At 36.5% G+C, this 18,851-nt stretch overlaps 1 protein-coding gene and 1 long non-coding RNA gene across 2 annotated transcripts in view; one reads left to right on the top strand and one right to left on the bottom strand.

Annotated features, from left to right (window-relative positions):
* Window positions 1–14,589, bottom strand: part of LOC122145376 — a 56,265-nt gene extending 41,676 nt beyond the window's left edge. The window contains exon 1 of the long non-coding RNA XR_006160308.1: window positions 14,468–14,589. This is a non-coding gene — a long non-coding RNA (uncharacterized LOC122145376). The remainder of the gene's footprint in view (window positions 1–14,467) is intronic.
* helz2a (helicase with zinc finger 2a) lies at window positions 1,624–16,611 on the top strand. Its single transcript, XM_042759058.1, has 21 exons — window positions 1,624–1,770; window positions 2,480–3,057; window positions 3,142–3,325; window positions 3,582–3,692; window positions 4,171–4,291; window positions 4,428–4,803; window positions 4,890–5,531; window positions 6,938–7,727; window positions 7,846–7,921; window positions 8,021–11,489; window positions 11,648–11,736; window positions 11,892–12,035; window positions 12,133–12,273; window positions 12,405–12,549; window positions 12,683–12,799; window positions 12,918–13,110; window positions 13,237–13,371; window positions 13,597–13,806; window positions 14,864–15,017; window positions 15,267–15,434; window positions 15,701–16,611. The coding sequence occupies exons 2-21, from the start codon at window positions 2,501–2,503 to the stop codon at window positions 15,847–15,849; spliced, it is 7,971 nt and encodes a 2,656-aa protein (XP_042614992.1). The 5' UTR covers window positions 1,624–1,770; window positions 2,480–2,500; the 3' UTR covers window positions 15,850–16,611.
* The last annotated feature ends 2,240 nt before the right edge of the window (window positions 16,612–18,851 follow it).

Raw genomic sequence — 18,851 nt, 5'->3', positions numbered from 1 at the left:
CCAGCAGCAATGGTACAAACTGGTCATTTAGTCTGGTCTAGGCTGTTATTTAGCAGAGCTGAATCTCACAAACCCAAAAAACATGACTGTGTCCACATTTACACTGCACTTTATAGAATATGATTCATTCATGTTGGTGCATTTCAAGGGTCACTGACTTGTGACTTGTTTTATCAGTGACCTGAAAGAGAAACGTCTAAGCTATATGCTGCTAACTGATAACCATTTAAAATAAGATTAAAGCATAACAAGTTCGTAAGAAGGTGTCTGTCATTTTTACAACTGAGGGAAACTAAGAATGGATCCAATGGATTATTTATTTTGGCAACACATCAGGATTACTTAATAGTTATTTATCACCCTCTATAGCAGTTTAGTGTATCCTGAGGGTCTGTGAAGTTTCTGTCTCTTGAAAGTTTTTTTGGTTTCTGATCAGGTATTGAATATGAACATTACTGGAGTAGTAGTTTCTGAATATAGTTTCTAAACCATTAGGACTTTTATTGCTGCTGATAAGACTTGTATGCAGTACTGCTTAATCAATAATTAACGCTGGGTAAAATGAAAGCATGTTTGTCTACGTGTCATGACAAACTCTGACCAGAGTGTGATGGAAATTACAGACAAATGAAACTAAGGTTGTTTTGTTTGCTCACACACTGCTGCTTGTGTGTGTGTGTGTGTGTGTGTGTTTGTGTGTGTGTATCACCTGTTTTTGTAGGTAGGTGGATCTGAAAACATTTAAAAGTACACACAATTACGACATTCCTGAGTCCTTAAGTCAGAGGCGGAACAATAAGGGACAACACTGAATGGGAGTAGTCAGGTTGTAGAATAAATATTTATGCTCCAAATATGCATAACGTCAGTCCTCAAGGAACCATTGAAGCAGTTTCACTCACCTGATTTGTTTAATGATTTGTGTACCATTCCAGTCTGTAATCACCTCAGGCATTTTCGGTCATGTGCGATAAGCCGTATTTGTTTTTGTAAGCGATGCTCAGAATAGAAAATATTGGCACATCAGCTACATCTTACGCCGTTCATAGTTGTGTGTTACAGAGTATCCATTTGAAAGACTCCAGCTTTGGAACAATGTTCCAAATTAAACGGGTGATCCCCACATAACAATGTTGTTTCTTTACAGTGTACATCTGTTTTGTTTTCCTTAAAAAAAATTTACTCTCTTGTTAAAAGAAAATGTTTAAATACAGGATAAAGCACATTCTGTGTATTAGTAGAAAAGATCCATTCTGAAATATTTCAGGAACAATTTAAGCTTGAGCAATGTGGAAAACAAGACTAATTTGTTCAGTCATGGTTAAAAAATGCATGGTACATGCTAGCATATTCATTTCCAATATTTTCTGAATGATCACAAAAACATAAAGGTAAACTAATGTATGCTGAAATTGGTGTGGATTTTCTAAAAATTCTAACATGAAAAACATTAAGGGTTGTTTTTGTTTTTTTTGTGGTTTTGTTAGCAGCAGATAGGCTTAAGCTCTGCCTGTTTCCTGTGGGTTTCATCAGTATTGAAACTGAAAGCTGAACCTGCATTTGCACTGTTCTGTACAAGCGCACAGTCCTGGAAAATGAAACTTATTTAATTCTATGGGAGTGGCTTATACAGCGTCGCTCAGCAACATCTCTATAAATGGTTTAAATGCCTCTATGTGCACATGACACAGAGATCGGCTAAAACATCCAGTGTTACAGGAAGATCATAACATATCAGAAAACCATTGGGATGGGAAGGAAAATATGAAGGTAAGATAATGTTGTGCATTACTAATTCATGTTACCTAATTCTTTTATGAACAGTTTATTATTTAGTATAAAATAGTTAATAAAGCTTTATTAAAAAGATCATTAAATTACATTACATAATCTGTGGAATTCAAAAGCTGGCAGCTTCAGTCACCACTTTAATTACTGTATCCAATCCAGTCAAAGGTGACCAGGTCTCTCATTCTGACTTTTGTGTTACACAGATGAAAGAATTCCTTACTCAGCATGACAGAATTAATAAATCATTACATAATCTCATTTTGGGTGAACTCTTACTTTAAGAGAAGGTCACCTGAAATCATTGTTATAGGTGTTTACTTTAATCTGTAGTTTATTTCCTTAAATACATATAAGAAATAGTTATGTGCATTGTGCTTAATGTGTCATAATTGCACTTATACAGTTTTACTTTTTGCATTTTCCTTTATTGAAATGTAAAGGTGGCAGGTAAATAGTTTTCAGTTACCCCACCCGTTTTTATAGACACACACTATCGTATGTAAAGATATGTTGTCTACAGCTGATGTTTATTCAGTCTGAAGGCTAAAAAAGTTTATTGATTTATATTAGAATGTGCGATAGAGTGCTGCAGCCAACATAGGAAAATTTCAAGGGAACAACAACAATAAAAATAAGTTGTAAATGGAAGTAGTGAAAAGCTCTAATTGCAAACCATTTATTTTTGCAGGAATTTCGTATCTCTTAAATCATGGCTTTTCATCATAATCTTCAAACGTTGCTAGAGTCACACAAGCTGTGTGTCAGATGTAAAAAGTGCTGTATAAAACACAATGAGATTTCATACAGCTACAAGGAGATCATCCATAACTGCTCAGAAAACATCTTACTTATCAAGCAGAGGGATAACAATTCATTGTGGAGGCCCGTTGCCCCCCTGCCAGACTTTCCCAGACCTTCCAAATATGTTGTTTGCTGGTACTTCACTGAAGGAACTGGATGCACCCAGCATGGAAGGAAATGTTCCTACGCTAGGAGCTCAGAAGAAGCAGCGCTGTGGAACATCATGAAGGATGAAAAACTGACAATTCCTAAGCTTGTGAAAGTGATAAAACAAAACCAAAGGACACTGCAGAAAAGAGGAGAGTTTGACTGCACATTGTGCCAGGTCCACATCCCAAATGATGAGGAACTGATGAACCACTGTTTCACTGTGAAGCACAGGAGACTGATTTACGAAGATACTTCTCAGACTTGGAAGTACCGTGATCCACCACCAACATACAAGGACCTGAAATTGTGTGAAAGGTATTTATACGAAGTGTGACATGGCATTAGATGTTTGCTTGTGTCAAAGTAAGTTAAAGCAGCCTATAAAACATTCTCCCATAGATCCCAGCTGTGTGAGTATGGCGATAACTGCACAAAGGCACACAGTCAAGAGGAACTTCGCGAATGGCAAAAAAGAATCAAGGCTTCACGGAAAAGAGTCAGGGATGTAGACGAGATGGGCCTACTGTCCTATCAGGACAGTCTTTTGGATGAATACAGACACAGCACAGACAAGAAAATGATTGTAAGTAATGAACAATATCATTAGTGGCACAGTGAGTAAAGCTCTGGGATCCCGAATGCTGACAGTTGTACCTCTGATCTTGACAATTTGCATTGCTACTAATTATTGCATTTAATTTAACTTCTTGTATACTTACTTGATGTGTTATATATGATATTTTTTTATTGGCCCATGTTAATATTTAATTTATATAACCAAAGCTTGATTATTATTGTACATATTTACTTTTTACAACGTCATAAATATATTCCTGCAGGTCAGCGACACCCTTCCTGATGTTATAATCACCTGTGACCCAGATTTAGACAGTGTCTATGTAAGGAAAAAGGGAATACAATGTACATGGAATTTTACCATTATTTCTAAGGTTTGTACATTAATAGATATACAAACGTTTGTTTGATAGGGTTGTTTTAGTTACAGTATAAAAGTAACAATTTCTAAAGACACTACACATTTATCACTAGTTTTAAGAATTATGTGGTTCCATTCATAATTTTGGTATACCAAAGCAGTGTTTTGTACTTAGCTGAATGATCAATGAACCTTGAGCAAGTCAAAATCTGTAAGTCCCTATGTGAAAAAAAATTCTAGGCATCCTTGCAAAAGTTTACAAGTTCTTGTTGTAAGCACAGAAGCACAAAAATGTTAGCAATTTTTTAATTCAAAAGTATATATGTTGTCTATATGGTGGGATAAATGTACGATGCATAATTCAGTTTTTGAGGCCCATGTACGTATTTTTCTAAACATGTTTAGACAGCTGTAAATGTATTAGCAGTGTAGAATAGCAATATCTTCAATGACATTAATCTGTACTTTCAATTCAACTTAAAACCTTCCAGGAACCTCTAAAAGTGATCGCTTTACTCAAACGGGAACTGGGGGCGAAATTCAGCCTCAGCAAAGACCCCGATGAGGAACGGTCATATTCCAATAGTGATTGGTTTAAAAAGGACCATACAGGTGAAGACTGAATATTTCTTACAAAACCCAGAAAGAAAACTTAGGCATGCTTTTACTAAACTTATTAAGTCAGTAATTATTTAACTGCCAAGCTTACTAAATATTATTATTAAGTTATTGTGATTTGTTTCTGCAGAGTATGAAATCCCAGTGTCCTTCAAATCTGACCAACCAGGACTTTATGAGCAATGGGTAGTGTTTGACTTCAACACCAGACCCATCCTGCGTCAGAAACTCAAGGTCAGAGTTGGAGAGGATGAACGTAAGGGCCCAGAACCTGAGTTTCCAGTAGAAAGACAAGAGACTGTCAGCAATCTTGAGCCCTGGAATAATGAAAGCTTGAAAATCATTCCTTTTGTTAAAAGAGACGAGGCAGAGAGAGAGCTGCTAAACAGATACCAGCTCATCGAGATAGATCAGATGACCAGTCCAATTAACCATGAAAATTACAAACACAACATGCACAATTTTTTATATCAGGAGGAAAAGGTAGTTGGTGAACGGCTTAGCAGGTATTTATATTTCTTAGGTCTAAACCAAATACTTAACAATTTATAACAATTCTAATGCACTCTCTCTGTCCCAAAAATATTTCCAGTCTGAATCTACGAGGGACAGCGCAGCTGGAAAAATACCTGACCGATGACAGGTTTGGATTGAAATGCGCTTATCCAGAGGCTCTTCTTGCCGCTGTGCCTCTGGCTCATCCACTCACTCCTGATACTCCTCAAGGTTTCATAGTGAAAAGATATGCTATCACAGCTCTTGTTCGTGTTGTGAAAAATAATGATTACCTTGGGCCTACATTTGAGGCTGAATTTCTGAAAGATGCTGCCACTGAGACACAAGTAATTTTGCAGCTTTCCAAAGAATGCTGCACTGATCTAAATCTGCAGAAAGGACAGCAGTGTGAGATGGAAGTCCATTTCCAATTAAATCGTCTATGGTTCTGCGAAATGCACAAGGCCATTGATGATCTCCCTGCCTTAGACAAAGTCTTACCTGATCTGAAAAACAGCAACTTCTGTATTTCTTCCCAGTCAGTTACAGGACAGTTAAATGAGAAGCAGCAAGCAGCAATGAACTTTGTTATGAGTGTAACAGACAACAGAAGCAGCATCCCACCATTGTTGATATATGGACCTTTTGGAACAGGGAAAACTCGAACCCTTGCAAAGATGGCCCAGGTTCTTACGCAGCAACCACAAAACAAAATCTTGATTTGCACACACACAAACAGGTAAGGCATCACAATTCATTAGGACTTTAGAGTACTGCTCCACAGAAGTAGGTCATCCTTCTAAAACTACCATATATATGTCATCTACAATAATATCGTAATTGTTGTTTAATTGATATACGATTTGACATTATCAAGTATATCGCAAAAACCAAACAAAAACACACCCAGAGAGTGCATGCATAAACTACTGTACATGATATAGGTTAGACTACTGCGCAAGCACATTTAGAGTTTTCGTTATGTGATTTAGTCTATTAAATATTTAGAATTACCCAAAAATTCAAGATAAGGGGGCAAAAATGCCCCCATATGACTTTTAAATGTCTTTTATATTTCATCATCTGATATAGTTAATATCACACAAAGAATGATGTTTTTCTCCAAATATCAGCACAATTGCAAATGTGATATTGATTCGATGAACAGCTCAATAAACAATAAGTTAATATTAAGTGACTTACATTTTAGACACACAATGGTGTTTTGTTACTGAATCAATCAGCCGTTTGAACAAATCAATTGAACGAATGACTCAATGATTTTAGGTTTTATATTTAAAGTATATTTTCCTTTTTCCCCCCAAATCATTTCAAATATCAGTATTCAACTTGTTTTGTTTTTTTACATCAAAACATGAATTATGCATTTGCAAATGCATTCATGTCCTGCATTAAACAATCAGTTAAAAAAAAACTAAAACACAAATCATCCAACTATTCATTGCAAACACAAATTTTGTTGATACTGATTTCATTTGATTGGTAACAGCCCTGTAGTGTCTTACTATTTGAATTTATTTATTAAATGTAAGAATTTTACACAAAAGATTATGCATATATTTAATTAGGTTACGAAAAACTTGGCCATAAAAGGTAAAAATCCATTTAAACTGCAAACTAACCACGGCACAGAATATGAATAATATCAAAAGCTTTGGGAGTCTGCTGTTCACAGCAGTCCTAAACCTGCCAAGTTAACAACACAATAACAAGTTCAGCAAAACATTGTCTAGTTTTTGTTACTGAAAAAATTCAAGAAAATATCGAGATATCATTTTTTTTGTCATTATCACACACCCCTAGCTCATAATAACACAAATCTCTATGCTGGTTAGTGTGTTTGTTTCTGGCCTAGCACAGTTAAAAAGCCTTGTGCGACACTGGCACACCAACATCCAAAACACAACGTGTTGATCCTGTCACCAGTGAAATGGCCTTTATACATTTGTTTTTAAATTGCATTCCTCCTGCTCAAACAGTAGATTTAATTACCAGAGAATGCATAAACAGATAAAATGCATACATTGAATGCAGTGTCATTTTGGAATGACTTTGTCTGCTAATTTAATTGCTTAATGCAGTCATTGTAAGCTACAGTTATTTCTCTTTTTTTTCTTGATACAGTTCTGCTGATCTTTATGTAAATGGTCATTTTCACGACTATGCAACTGTTCATCATGAAGCCAAACCTCTGAGAATCAAGGCAAAGGAAAGCAATCCCAGATCCACTGATCCCATCACTCTACAGTACTGCCATTTTTCCAGAGATGGCAATCATTTTGAGTTTCCTGACAAAGCTGTTTTAGATTCCATAAGAATCATCATAACAACAACTTCACTAGCACGTTTCTTCCATGACATGAAGCTGCCTGAAAACTACTTTAGCCACATTCTGATCGATGAAGCTTCTCAGATGTTGGAGTGTGAGGCTCTTATGGCACTGGGCTTAGCGGGTAAAAATACACGTGTTGTTTTAGCAGGAGATCACATGCAGATGGGACCCAAGCTCTTCTCTCTGAGACAAGACAAATGGTCAGAACAAACCCTGCTCAATCGCCTCTTCTATTACTACCAAGCTGAAAACAGTGACGTTGCCAAACAAAGCCGAATCATTTTCACTGAAAACTACCGTTCCACAAAGGACATCGTGGATTTTGTATCAACACATTTTTATGTGGGAAAGAGTGATGTGATCAAGTCTAGAGGAGATGTGCCTCCACATCCACACCAACATGCCTTGCAGTTCTATCATGTAAGAGGAGAATGCTGTTTGGACCCAACAAGCATGTCCTGGTTCAATCCAGAACAAATTCTAAGTGTTGTTGACATTGTGCAAGGTATAATGGATGAATGGCCTCAAGAGTGGGGGGATAAAGATCCAGAATCAGTCTGTGTCCTATCTCAAGGCAGACAGGTATCAAACCTATCGAGTTACAGATTTACATTATGCTTTTATTAATGGCATCCTGTTATTGTATCAAATTCATGTCAGTGTGTTTATACAGGATGCTTTTGCCTCTTTTGTGTTTCAGGTATTGGAAATAAGGCAAAGACTGCGTCAGCTTAGACTTCCCCGTTTCACTGTGGAGAATGCCGAAAATGTGCAAGGTAAAAATTATGCATTACTCAAATGTAATATTATGCCAAACACACTAGTATTGATACATGTGATTTACAGATCATACTGCCTTTTCCCATATTTTTCAGGAAAACAGTTCAGAGTAATAGTGATTTCCACTGTGCACACCAAGGACAGCTTATTGGAGACGGACCGGACCCGTCTTGAGTTTTTCAGTGACATGCGGGTGCTGAACACAGTTATGACAAGAGCCCAATCTCAAATATTTGTTGTTGGAGATGCAGTTGCACTTTCTTGCCATCAGTTCGGTACATGCTGGAGACTATGGAGATCATACATAGAGGATTGCATCAACAAGGAAAGTGCCCATGACTTTAACTTGGATTCTTTGAAACAAGATCTTCTTGAGATATCTGAGCTCTGCAGAAGTGAGGATGAGGAGAGCAGCGATAGTGAATCAACTACATCTGAAATTTCAGACACAGAAGACCCAATACTTCAAGAGCTTCTTGATGAGAGCAAAGACATCAACATTGCATTAACAGAGGAAGGCTTGTTTCCAGTTTTTCAAAATGTGCAAGTTGTCAGTAGTGTGAACTACCAAATTACAGAAGATGATGAAGAGCAATTGTTTACTAACTCTACAAAATGCTGTGAGCTGGTCGTGAAGAGTTTTGATCTAGCTTATGCTAAACCACTTGACGAGCCCTCCATAAGAATCGAGATCAAGGGCAGAAAAAACATTGGAAAGGGATTTCCTGGAGACAAGGTGACAGTGGAGATCCTGAGTGAGATATCAAATCCTCCTACGGGGAAAGTAATCAACATCCTGGAAAGTGCGGATACTGTCAAAGAATTTGTCTGCGCACTTGAAAGACATGACCGTCAAGTGATGATACCTATCAACAAATGTATCTCCAAAATCCACACACCATTTTGGAAAGACAAACCAAACCACATTGCTGTAAGAAATCCTAAGACCCTCAAAATAGAGAAATTTATCAAGATAAATGAGGAGACACACAGAAAATGTCTCTTTGTTGTAAAAGTCCTTAAGTGGGGGAAGTTTTTCCGATATCCCTTAGGTATTGTTGTGGGGGTGTTTCCAGAAATAACAAATTTAGATGATGGATTGAATGTACTCAGCATAGAGTTTCAGTTGAGAAGGACACTTTCTTCATCTTTAGAAACACAGATGCAAGACTTTCAAAGTCTTAATTTATTTGAAGACAGACAAAGAGATTTTCGCATGTTCCCAACATTCACCATTGATCCTGCCGATTCACAAGACCTTGATGATGCAATCAGTGTAATGGATTTAGGTGAGTGCTATGAAATAGGAGTTCACATTTCTGATGTTGCTAGCTTTCTGGCTAAAGACAGTGAACTGGACAAATATGCAAAACAGCTGTGTACTTCATTCTATCCACGTGAAAAGGAGCCAATACACATGTTCCCTAAAGAAATGAGTGCCAATTTCTTCAGTTTGATACCGAACCATGACAGACGAGCAATCTCCTTGATGATACAAGTGGATACTAAGACAAACTTTATAAAAAACAGATTAATTTGCAAGTCTGTCATTCACTCCAAGAGGAAATTTTCGTATGATGAAGCTGAAGACATCCTTGAAAACAATCGTCAGCATAATGACCCGCTTGAAATGTGCCTTTTGAAAGCATGGGACTTTGCTGAGGTTCACAGGAGATACAGAAAACAGGCAGACTGGTGCTACAAAATGCCAGACGAGGATGTGACTCTTGGAAGAAGGCGATCTCACCTAATGGTGGAAGAGCTGATGATCATGTTTAACCACACAGTTGCTGATTGCCTTCTGTCTGATGAAACAACAAGGAGCTTAACACCACTGAGATGCCAGGACAGGCCAAGAAGGGAAAAGCTTATTGACCTTTTTGACAAAAATGCTTCCTTGATTCCACTGTCTGTTCGCTTCTCAAGTACAGCTCTTGAGAGTGTATACGTGTCTCATAAACTGAATAACCAAGGTTTGATCCACCACACAGCCATGCCAACCCCTCAGGCTGAGTTTTCTGATTCTGAAACCATCCCCATATTAAAATCTGTTTTGAGATGCTTGAAGACAGCAGCAGAGGAGAAAAATATCTACAAAATAATTGACTTCATTGCAACTGATGAGATTCACCCCCAACTTCTTCCTTTTGCTACTGCATTTAGGAAACTGTGTCACAAAGCATGTGTTCTGCGATCAAACTCGACACATGTCTCAAGAATCGGGCACTATGATTTAGACCTTGACAGCTATACTTGGGCCTCATCTCCAGTCCGCCGATATATAGATGTTATTGTGCAGCGCCTTCTTCATTCTGTGATTGACAAGACCAATGTTAGGTACACAGCTCATGACATTGACCTGTCTTGTATGGAATTTTCCAGGAAAAATGACCAACAGTCAGCATATGAAAGGAAAGCGAATGCTCTACATTTTGCATTAAAACTCTCAAACCAAAGCGAAAAGAAGGTGGCATACATTGTGGAACTCAATCAGTCAGGGACAAACTTCAGATTATCCTTCCCACTTAACAGAACCTCTATATCAGAAAATTTAGACATTATGTACAGGGATCTTCAGTTGGCAGATCAACCAGAGTTTGATGAAATAAACAACTGCATGATCTTGAAATGGGTGCGAAGGATATATTCATTTTCCAATCCTCACATCCTTGCTGAAGTGAAACAACAAAAGCCAAACTCAGTCATGGCCTATGTCTCTACAAAGACCTGGAAATGCCTAACAGCTGCTCTAAGAGATGAAGATTGGGACAGATTGTTTCCCCTGATTGAGGATCTTGACATCAACCCAAGAGTCCATGCAAGACAACACCAGGAAAGACTGAGAAATGCTAAAAGTTCAGAAAACTCTGATCCCATGCATGCCGAGCATTATGCCGAACTGTCGCTGAGAATAAAGCAAGGTGAAGCAGTCGAGGTGCAGCTAGGTACAGCCACTGCTCGAGGATTAATGACACCAGCAATTCAGCTGTTTGTTGTGCATCCAAAATTTGAGATTTGTTTGGAGCATGTGAAAGATCCAATCAAGTGTTTTTCAAAATATGCATTCCACTCATCAAGGAATACATACAACTCGTACATGGATTATCAGGCAATATGGAAACCTTTGAGTGAAATGGAGTCAACCTCCAATGCTGTGTCTGAAAATGAGAGTATTATTATTGAAGATGCAGTTTTGAAATGGAAAACTTCTCCTCAAAAGAAGCATGAGGGGTTTTTTCTCCTTCCACTTGACAAAAAATCTCAGTGGTCTATTGAATGTGACCTTAGGAACAGTTTCCTCTGCATTCGAACTAAAATTCAACAAAGTCAGAGTAGTCCCTTTCTGGAAAACTCTCAGTGCACGGCTCTCATGGATATTCCTTCTTTCACTTGGGTTGCCCATGGCATAATTACAAAAGTTGAAGAAACTGACTCCAAAGAACCCAAAAATTTACAAATTGATTTTCAGATTAACCACATGCCTATGACAAATATTCCAGAAGACATATTCTGCGAGAGTAGGACATTTACTCTGGAGCTGATTACAAAGCTTCTGCCAGATGTGTAAGACTACAAATGATAGACACCATAGCTTATTAAAAAATTTCTATTTATGTACACTGTATTGTTTTATGTGTATCCTTAGATTATGATCACATCTTCAAACAATATAGACTTATGTATGCTTCATTAATTGTTATGCTTTTTTATTTCATTTGCAGGCGCAAAGAGGATGCAATTAACAGTCTAACCAAAGCCAACAAACTTGTTAAAAATATTGCCATGGGAAAGAAAATCAACTCTGAAGGAGGTACAATAGTTTGACTATTACTGCCTCTTTATAACGTTTTACACGTCTATATTTCAAGCTCTACTATCGAAACTAATGATTTACTGGCCTTTTTTTTTTTTTAATTATCCCTTTAAATGCAGTTACACTTTGTTTAACACTGTATTTCCTCAAAGGATGCAACATTTCGAAGCAGATTCCAGCCAGATTTGAGATTGACAGTTATCTCCCTACTGGGTTTTCCCATCTAAACAACAGTCAGTGCAAAGCTATTAGAGAAGCATTGACTAACCCATTCACTCTTATCCAAGGACCACCAGGTGAGAAATATTTTTGGACTCTCTTTGGTTTCTTTGGCCTTAAGCTATTGTAATTGCCATTACTTCCCTATTATATTATTGTTGTGTATTTTCACAGGGACTGGAAAAACTGTTGTTGGTGTCCATATTGTATACTGGCTGCTCAAGAATACCCAACAGCTTCCTGACACCAATTCACAGAAGAAGAGTGCTATTCTGTACTGTGGCCCCTCAAATAAATCTGTTGATGTGGTCGCAGGTAAATTTTCTGCATAGCTGATTATTATCCGTTTTTATCAGTTTGGTCCCTCTAGTGAAGGAAGAGTTACACAATTCATTACCTAAACAAGGATTACTTTAACATAAACTGTTTATATGAATGTGTTGCAGGTCATCTCCTAAAACTTCAAGAACAACTTAGACCTCTCAGAGTCTACAGTGATCAGACGGAAATGTTGGAATTTCCTTACCCAGGATGCAATCTGAAGCTGTCACGCAATTCTAAAAGAGGCGAAAAACCAAACACAGAGCTCAGGTATTTGCCAAATACTGTCCATCTGTCACTTATTTGAGTGTAGATACTAACTTCCAATGTAATATGTGTGTGTTTATACATCTAAACCTGGCTTTCCACTAACAGATGTGTGTTGTTGTTGTTGTATTATTAGTTCCATTGCACTACACCACCTGATTCGAAAGGATGGCAACCCATATTCCACACAAATATTAGCTTTTGATATGAAAATTAGAAGAGGAGATCAATTCACTGGCGAAGAAAAAAAACTGTATGTATGGCTCTGTAACTACAAATCTCTTTTTGATTCAATGTTATTGTTTCTAGTTTGTTAGAAATTGTTTTGACACTTTGACGCTAATTTAAAGTAAAAAAAAATTTTTTTACAGCTACAAAGACATCCTCCAAAAGGCTCGAAAACATGAATTATTGCATCATGACGTCATCTTGTGCACTTGCACAGCAGCCTCACACCCTGCCTTAGCTAAAGTCCTCGACTTCAAACAGATCATCATCGATGAATGTGCCATGGCAACTGAACCGGAAGCATTTATTCCGCTAGTGGCTCATAAGCCTGAGCAGGTGAGCTCCAAAGCAATGTTCTTTTTAGACAAACACTGATTTGGATATAAGCACTTTCATTTCATTATGTTTACACTGAACAAAGATCTTTTAGGTTCTTAATATCCTACTAATTTCATGTTGTAGATTGTTCTTCTGGGTGATCATAAGCAACTGCAACCTGTAGTGCACTGTGATGTAGTGGAGCGATTGGGAATGAGCAAATCTCTTTTCGAACGTTACATGGAGAAAGCACTCATGCTTGACACTCAGTACAGAATGGTAATAAATTAACTAGCTATTTAAATAATAAAATAAATAGCTCTAATATTGCATAATAAAACATTTCTGTCTGATGCCTTTGTTTGCTTTCAAAAGATGTCTATAAGCTGCTGTTCAGTTTTTTTTTAGTTTAGAGGTATTTAACAATGATTTAAACAATTGAAACACAGTAGTTTCACTTAATTCAAATGAAAATTTCTCCATTGTATATCTCGTCTCTTACAGCAAGAAGACATTTGTGAATTCCCATCTAAGGAGTTCTATGATGGAAAGTTAAAAACTAAAACATCCCCCAAACCAAGTCTCTTCCTTACTAAGTCAAGGCAAACATGCATAGTTTTCGGGCATGTTGAAGGAAAGGAGAAAAGTCTGGTGGTCTCGACTGAACGGGGGAATGAAAATTCAAAAGCAAATTTGGAGGAGGCAGAAGAAGCGGTAAGAGAGAAGTGTAACAGATTATAATTAGAGTGAATAGATAATTAAGTGTCTTTTGGGCTATACTGTAAATTAAACTTTATAGCCTTTTAAGTTACACACAAGATAATTTATTTGCGGGTTGTTGTGTCATTTTGAAGGTGACAGCAGTTTTTGTTTGTTTGTTTGTTTGTTTGTTTTCTAAAGTAAGATAAGGAACTATTATCTAAGATTATAAACCTAATATCTGAACTTCTACATGGCGTAGCAGTATATTACTCTGATATTTAATCAAAGGATGGCTCCATAAACATAGAGATCTGGGCTAAGTCTTAAATATCCACTGACCAGACTGTAAGACTCATGTTTATATTTAACACACCGCTTCTACTACCGTGTCTTATAGCACAGGCTACTCCACTATGTATATTTTCATAACAACGTGAGCTAGAATAGCTAATTGGCGCCATCTTGAGGTTCAAAAGGGTCACCATGACTAACAAAATGACTAAAATATAGACTCAAATGAGAAAATATTTAAACTGACTCAGCGGGTGGCTTCGTCCTTCTTTAACACATAAGACCAAAATACGATTTAAAACATGACAACCGTTTCTAAATGATAGACAAATACTGTGTAAATTCTGTTCTTTTCACAAAATACTGATATTAATAAACTTACCTAATTAAAAACTACGTCTGATGCAGAGAGCGTTCTCCTCCTTCAGTCGATGCTGTTGGGCGGCAAATGTTGGCGGTTAAGTTTCCTAGGAAACCTAACGACTCCTCCAAGCGGCGCGCTCCCTGTAACATTCAAATTTCAGGACGTTATTGGAAATATAATAAAAAGTACGTTTTTAATTAAAAGAGTTATATTAATTAAAAAGATTTTTACATTAATACAGTACATGAAGACGCATACATTTCTAAATAGATAAATAAATTATTTAAATGTCGATGCCCCGCCCATTTTTGCAACAAACAGTTTATTGTTCTACATTCAAAATGCCACCTAAGGATATACAGTATTATAAAATTACATATAAGTTTATTTAAAATTGTGATAATCTTCCAACAGGTGCGGATCGCCATTCTTTTAACTCAGGCTGGAATAAAGACAAAGGACATTGCCATTCTCACACCATATAATGCTCAAGTGTCAAACATTAGGGATTCGCTGTTCTATAAGGGCATAACAGACATCACAGTCAACACCATCATGAAAAGTCAAGGTAATGACCATTTTAACATGCCATTTTACAACAGTGCCACAATAAACACTGAACCTTGACCCATGACAGAACATTACAATTAACCATTATTTAGCTCTCTTTTAAAATGGATTTTTATTGTTTAAGGCACAAATTCAAGGCATTCATACTTAAGTTGTGTTTATGACTGTATGTTTCGACGAGGGCATGTAGATATTGTTTGTGAATTAATTATTTCTGATCTTTTCCCCTTTGTTTGTTTGGCCACAGGAAGTGAATGGAAATATGTCATCATGTCAACCGTGCGGTCTTGTCCCAAATCTGATATAGAAACACAACCAACCAAATCCTGGATTATAAATCGACTTGGATTCATCATGGACCCACACCAAGTGAACGTGGGCATTACCAGGGCACAAGAGGGCCTGTGCATCATTGGTTAGTTATGCAATCTAGGCTTGTGGGAGTCAATAATGTGTGAAAAATTTGATCCTTAACACCTGTTATCTGACACACACATCATTTTTGTCTCTTAAGCATGAATATTATTCAGTCCTATAACGGTATAATAATTTCAAATGATAAATGCCATTATAATACCACTACACCACCTTTAAATGTACCTACATTATGTATTTTATAATCACTAACAGTTTTCTATTTGATGCTTGGATTAGAGTGCCATAATTCTGCTATTTTGACAGGTAATGAGAACTTGCTGCGGTGCAACGTCTTGTGGAGAAGACTTCTGGATCATTATAAGGAGAAAGGATGTGTAGTGAATCCCGCCAGGAACATCCAGGTTCAGAAACCACCTCGAAATCTGGGAATGAACAGAACTGCTAGAAGATGATGTGCTTCATGCAGTGTTGTTTTTGTAGCTGCATTCGCTTTTTTTTCTAGCTGTGTTAAATGTGCACTTATATACAAACACACTCTACATTTACACACTTATGCATTATTATTGTGACATAAAAAAAAAAAAAAAAATGGACATCAGGGAACATTGCACCAGTTGGATATTGGTGCTATACATTAATATCATACAATACACCACTCTTTAATGGCACTTTAGTAACTTTTAATTAAATATTAAATACCTTTAAATATTTTTATGTCTGTTTCTTTAAAAATTAGATTGTATTTTTCTATTTCAGATTCAGAATTTTTGTGATGTTTCAAGTTTGCATTACTCAACCATAAATTAATAAAGTAAAAAATTTTACATTACATTTGTTTAAAAAAAACTTAATATATATATAAATGCAAAAGAAGACAAAGATAAAGTGACATTTCTTTCCATGTAACTATGAAATATAGAAATGCAGGACATTTTTATTAACTCGCTCTTCAAATCAATTTCACCTCAACAGCACCAGACTATGAATAATGCAATGTTAATATGTGACCACTTAGTGGTGCTGTACTAAAGCAAATCGTGACGCAATTTGCAATTAGTAACTGTATTTTTTTAGATGTTGTTGAATAATTTGTATTCACATTGTTTTCTATTGTTTCTGAGTGTATAATTGTAATGCAAGAAACTGAATTTTATGTATTTATTGGTATACATGTATAAAGACGTATCTGTGAATTAAATATACTTCCTAATTTATGTTTATTGTGCAGCTCTTCACATAATTTGCACAACAGTCGATACAGGAGCAGCAGCAGAATGTATTTGGATGCTGAAGTCACAAATAAAAATGTGTGAATGTGATTGATTAGATCGGGATCTGTCACAATACACACAATACTGACTGTCTTCATCTTCAACATCTAGCATTTCAAACCCAACACAATGTTTTTATTGTGCTTAGATGCTTTGTATCTAATGTAAAGACATTTAAACTTCTTTAAAGTGTGATATTAGTGTCTAAATGCCTTTTGGGGCCACTGTAGGTCTTTATTTTGATATGTAAGAACACACACACACACACACACAGAGAAAGAGAGAGAGGGGTGTTAGTAAGGGGAGACAGACGCCAGGCTGGTTTGGAAAAGACTCTGAAGAGAGCTGTGGTTTTGCGGGAGTGTGACGAGACATGGCAAGAAGAGAGAGAGAAACCACTGATGAGAGTGGATAAACAAAGAAAAGACATTACTTGAGAAGCACAATTGCATAAAATATGAAGATTTGTTTTGAGAGAACATCTTGACATTGCATTTGCATTTGCATCTGCATCTGCATTTGCATTGCACAAATATCATATATGGGAGAAAAAATAAATTTAAATGAACAAGTATTCTCCAAAAACAAGTTTAATTTATTGTAATAACTGATTCTAAAGTAAATGCATCTGTTTTTAAGGAAGTTTTTATAATGAAACGATAAAAAATGATTATGAGAATTAATTTTCTTGCAGTGCGTTGCATAAAAGTCATGCATTAAGAAGCTGTGAGTATGTGCTTGTGTGCAGAAGTGTAGTGCATGTCTTTCGCTGAGTTGTTTGGAATTGCATACATGCGTGCACGCGCGTGTGTGTGTGTCTCATTAGGCTGCGAGAGGCTGGAGCTGCAGCAGGCCGTCTACTCTCACCGCAGCCTTTGATGGGGTTCAATCAGCGCCACATGAGACGGAGAGAGATGAAGTGGAGAATGGAGGGAAAAGATGTGGGTTGAAAAGTAGGAGCGATATATAGGGAAGGGGGTGGAATCTCTCTAATGCATGATGATGAAATTCAGGACATTACAGTCTCTTGCTTGTCTGTTCCCACTTTTTATGGTCCATTTCTTGATAATTACAGTTATTGTATCATTTACGTTTTTTTTTTTTTTTTTTTTGACAGATGTTTTCTTAACCAAGTAATTTAAGAGTAATTTATGATATTTAAAAAAGAAATACACTGCAAAAAATATTTTCTTACTCAGTATTTTTGTCTTGTTTTCCAGTACAAACATCTAAACATTCTTAAATCAAGATACATTAACTTTAAAGGCATGATGATGTAAGATATTAAGTCAAAAAGTATCAAAAAGCGTTATCAGAGATATTAGCCAATGGGGCAAGACAAATAATCTTGTTTTCCCATTGAATTAAGATGACTTTTCTTATCCCATTGGCAGATATTTTTTCCTCTTTTAAGCAAAAACAAACAAATAAAGACAAAAATACTAAGAATTTATATATAATCTTTATCTTTTTTATATATATATAGTATTTTTATTAATACTTTGTTAGGACCACAGAGGTCTAATGTCAAGTCACATTTATTTATAGCACTTTATATAATACAGATTGTTTTAAAGCAGCTCAAAGTAATTTACAAGAAAATAACAGAATCAATGATGCAAACTTCATCAAACATTAAAGACAAGACAATAGTCTAAATTGTCAACTCAATTCAGTTCAAGTTTTGTTCTCATCCAATAGTTTCAGTGCAGACATAACAATAATATCACGCAATGTTAAGTGTTTTAAACCCAAAGCAAGCCAAAGGCAACAGTAACAAGGTCTTCAGTATCTTGAGAAATACAAACAGTACAAATAAACCCAAGCTCATAAAACTGCCTGCATAATAATTTTACAATAATTATAAAAATGCTCGTTTTAGATGGAGTACAGCATGTCACCACAGGACAAAATCCAACAAATCCAACATCCTATTATTCAGAAGCTCTGTTTTGTAAATGTGATAATTATACACTGCTAAAATCCGCTTGCACAAAGCAAACGCATCATCCCGTTATAACCCCGAGTCATGCTCTGTGTGCGTATTCAATAAATATTCAATAAATTCACCTGACTGCATAGCTTCATTAGTGACAATTTATGACGAGACGCTCTGTGTTGTGCGTGTTTTTGCGTGCGTATGTACATGTGTGAGTCTCTTCGCTCCGGTCGCCACCATTGTA

The sequence above is a fragment of the Cyprinus carpio genome, chromosome A6, assembly GCF_018340385.1.
Source record: "Cyprinus carpio isolate SPL01 chromosome A6, ASM1834038v1, whole genome shotgun sequence".
Lineage (NCBI taxonomy): Eukaryota > Metazoa > Chordata > Actinopteri > Cypriniformes > Cyprinidae > Cyprinus > Cyprinus carpio.
The sequence above is the reverse complement of the archived record's forward strand: the minus strand, read 5'-3'. Positions and strand labels throughout refer to the sequence as shown.

Excerpts from the sequence above, each read along its gene's own strand:
- helz2a (XM_042759058.1), top strand. The coding sequence starts at position 2,501 with ATGGCTTTTCATCATAATCTTCAAACGTTGCTAGAGTCACACAAGCTG. Across the intron at positions 13,372-13,596 it reads TTGACACTCAGTACAGAATG|CAAGAAGACATTTGTGAATT; the intron begins GTAATAAATTAA and ends CGTCTCTTACAG. Across the intron at positions 15,018-15,266 it reads CACCATCATGAAAAGTCAAG|GAAGTGAATGGAAATATGTC; the intron begins GTAATGACCATT and ends GTTTGGCCACAG.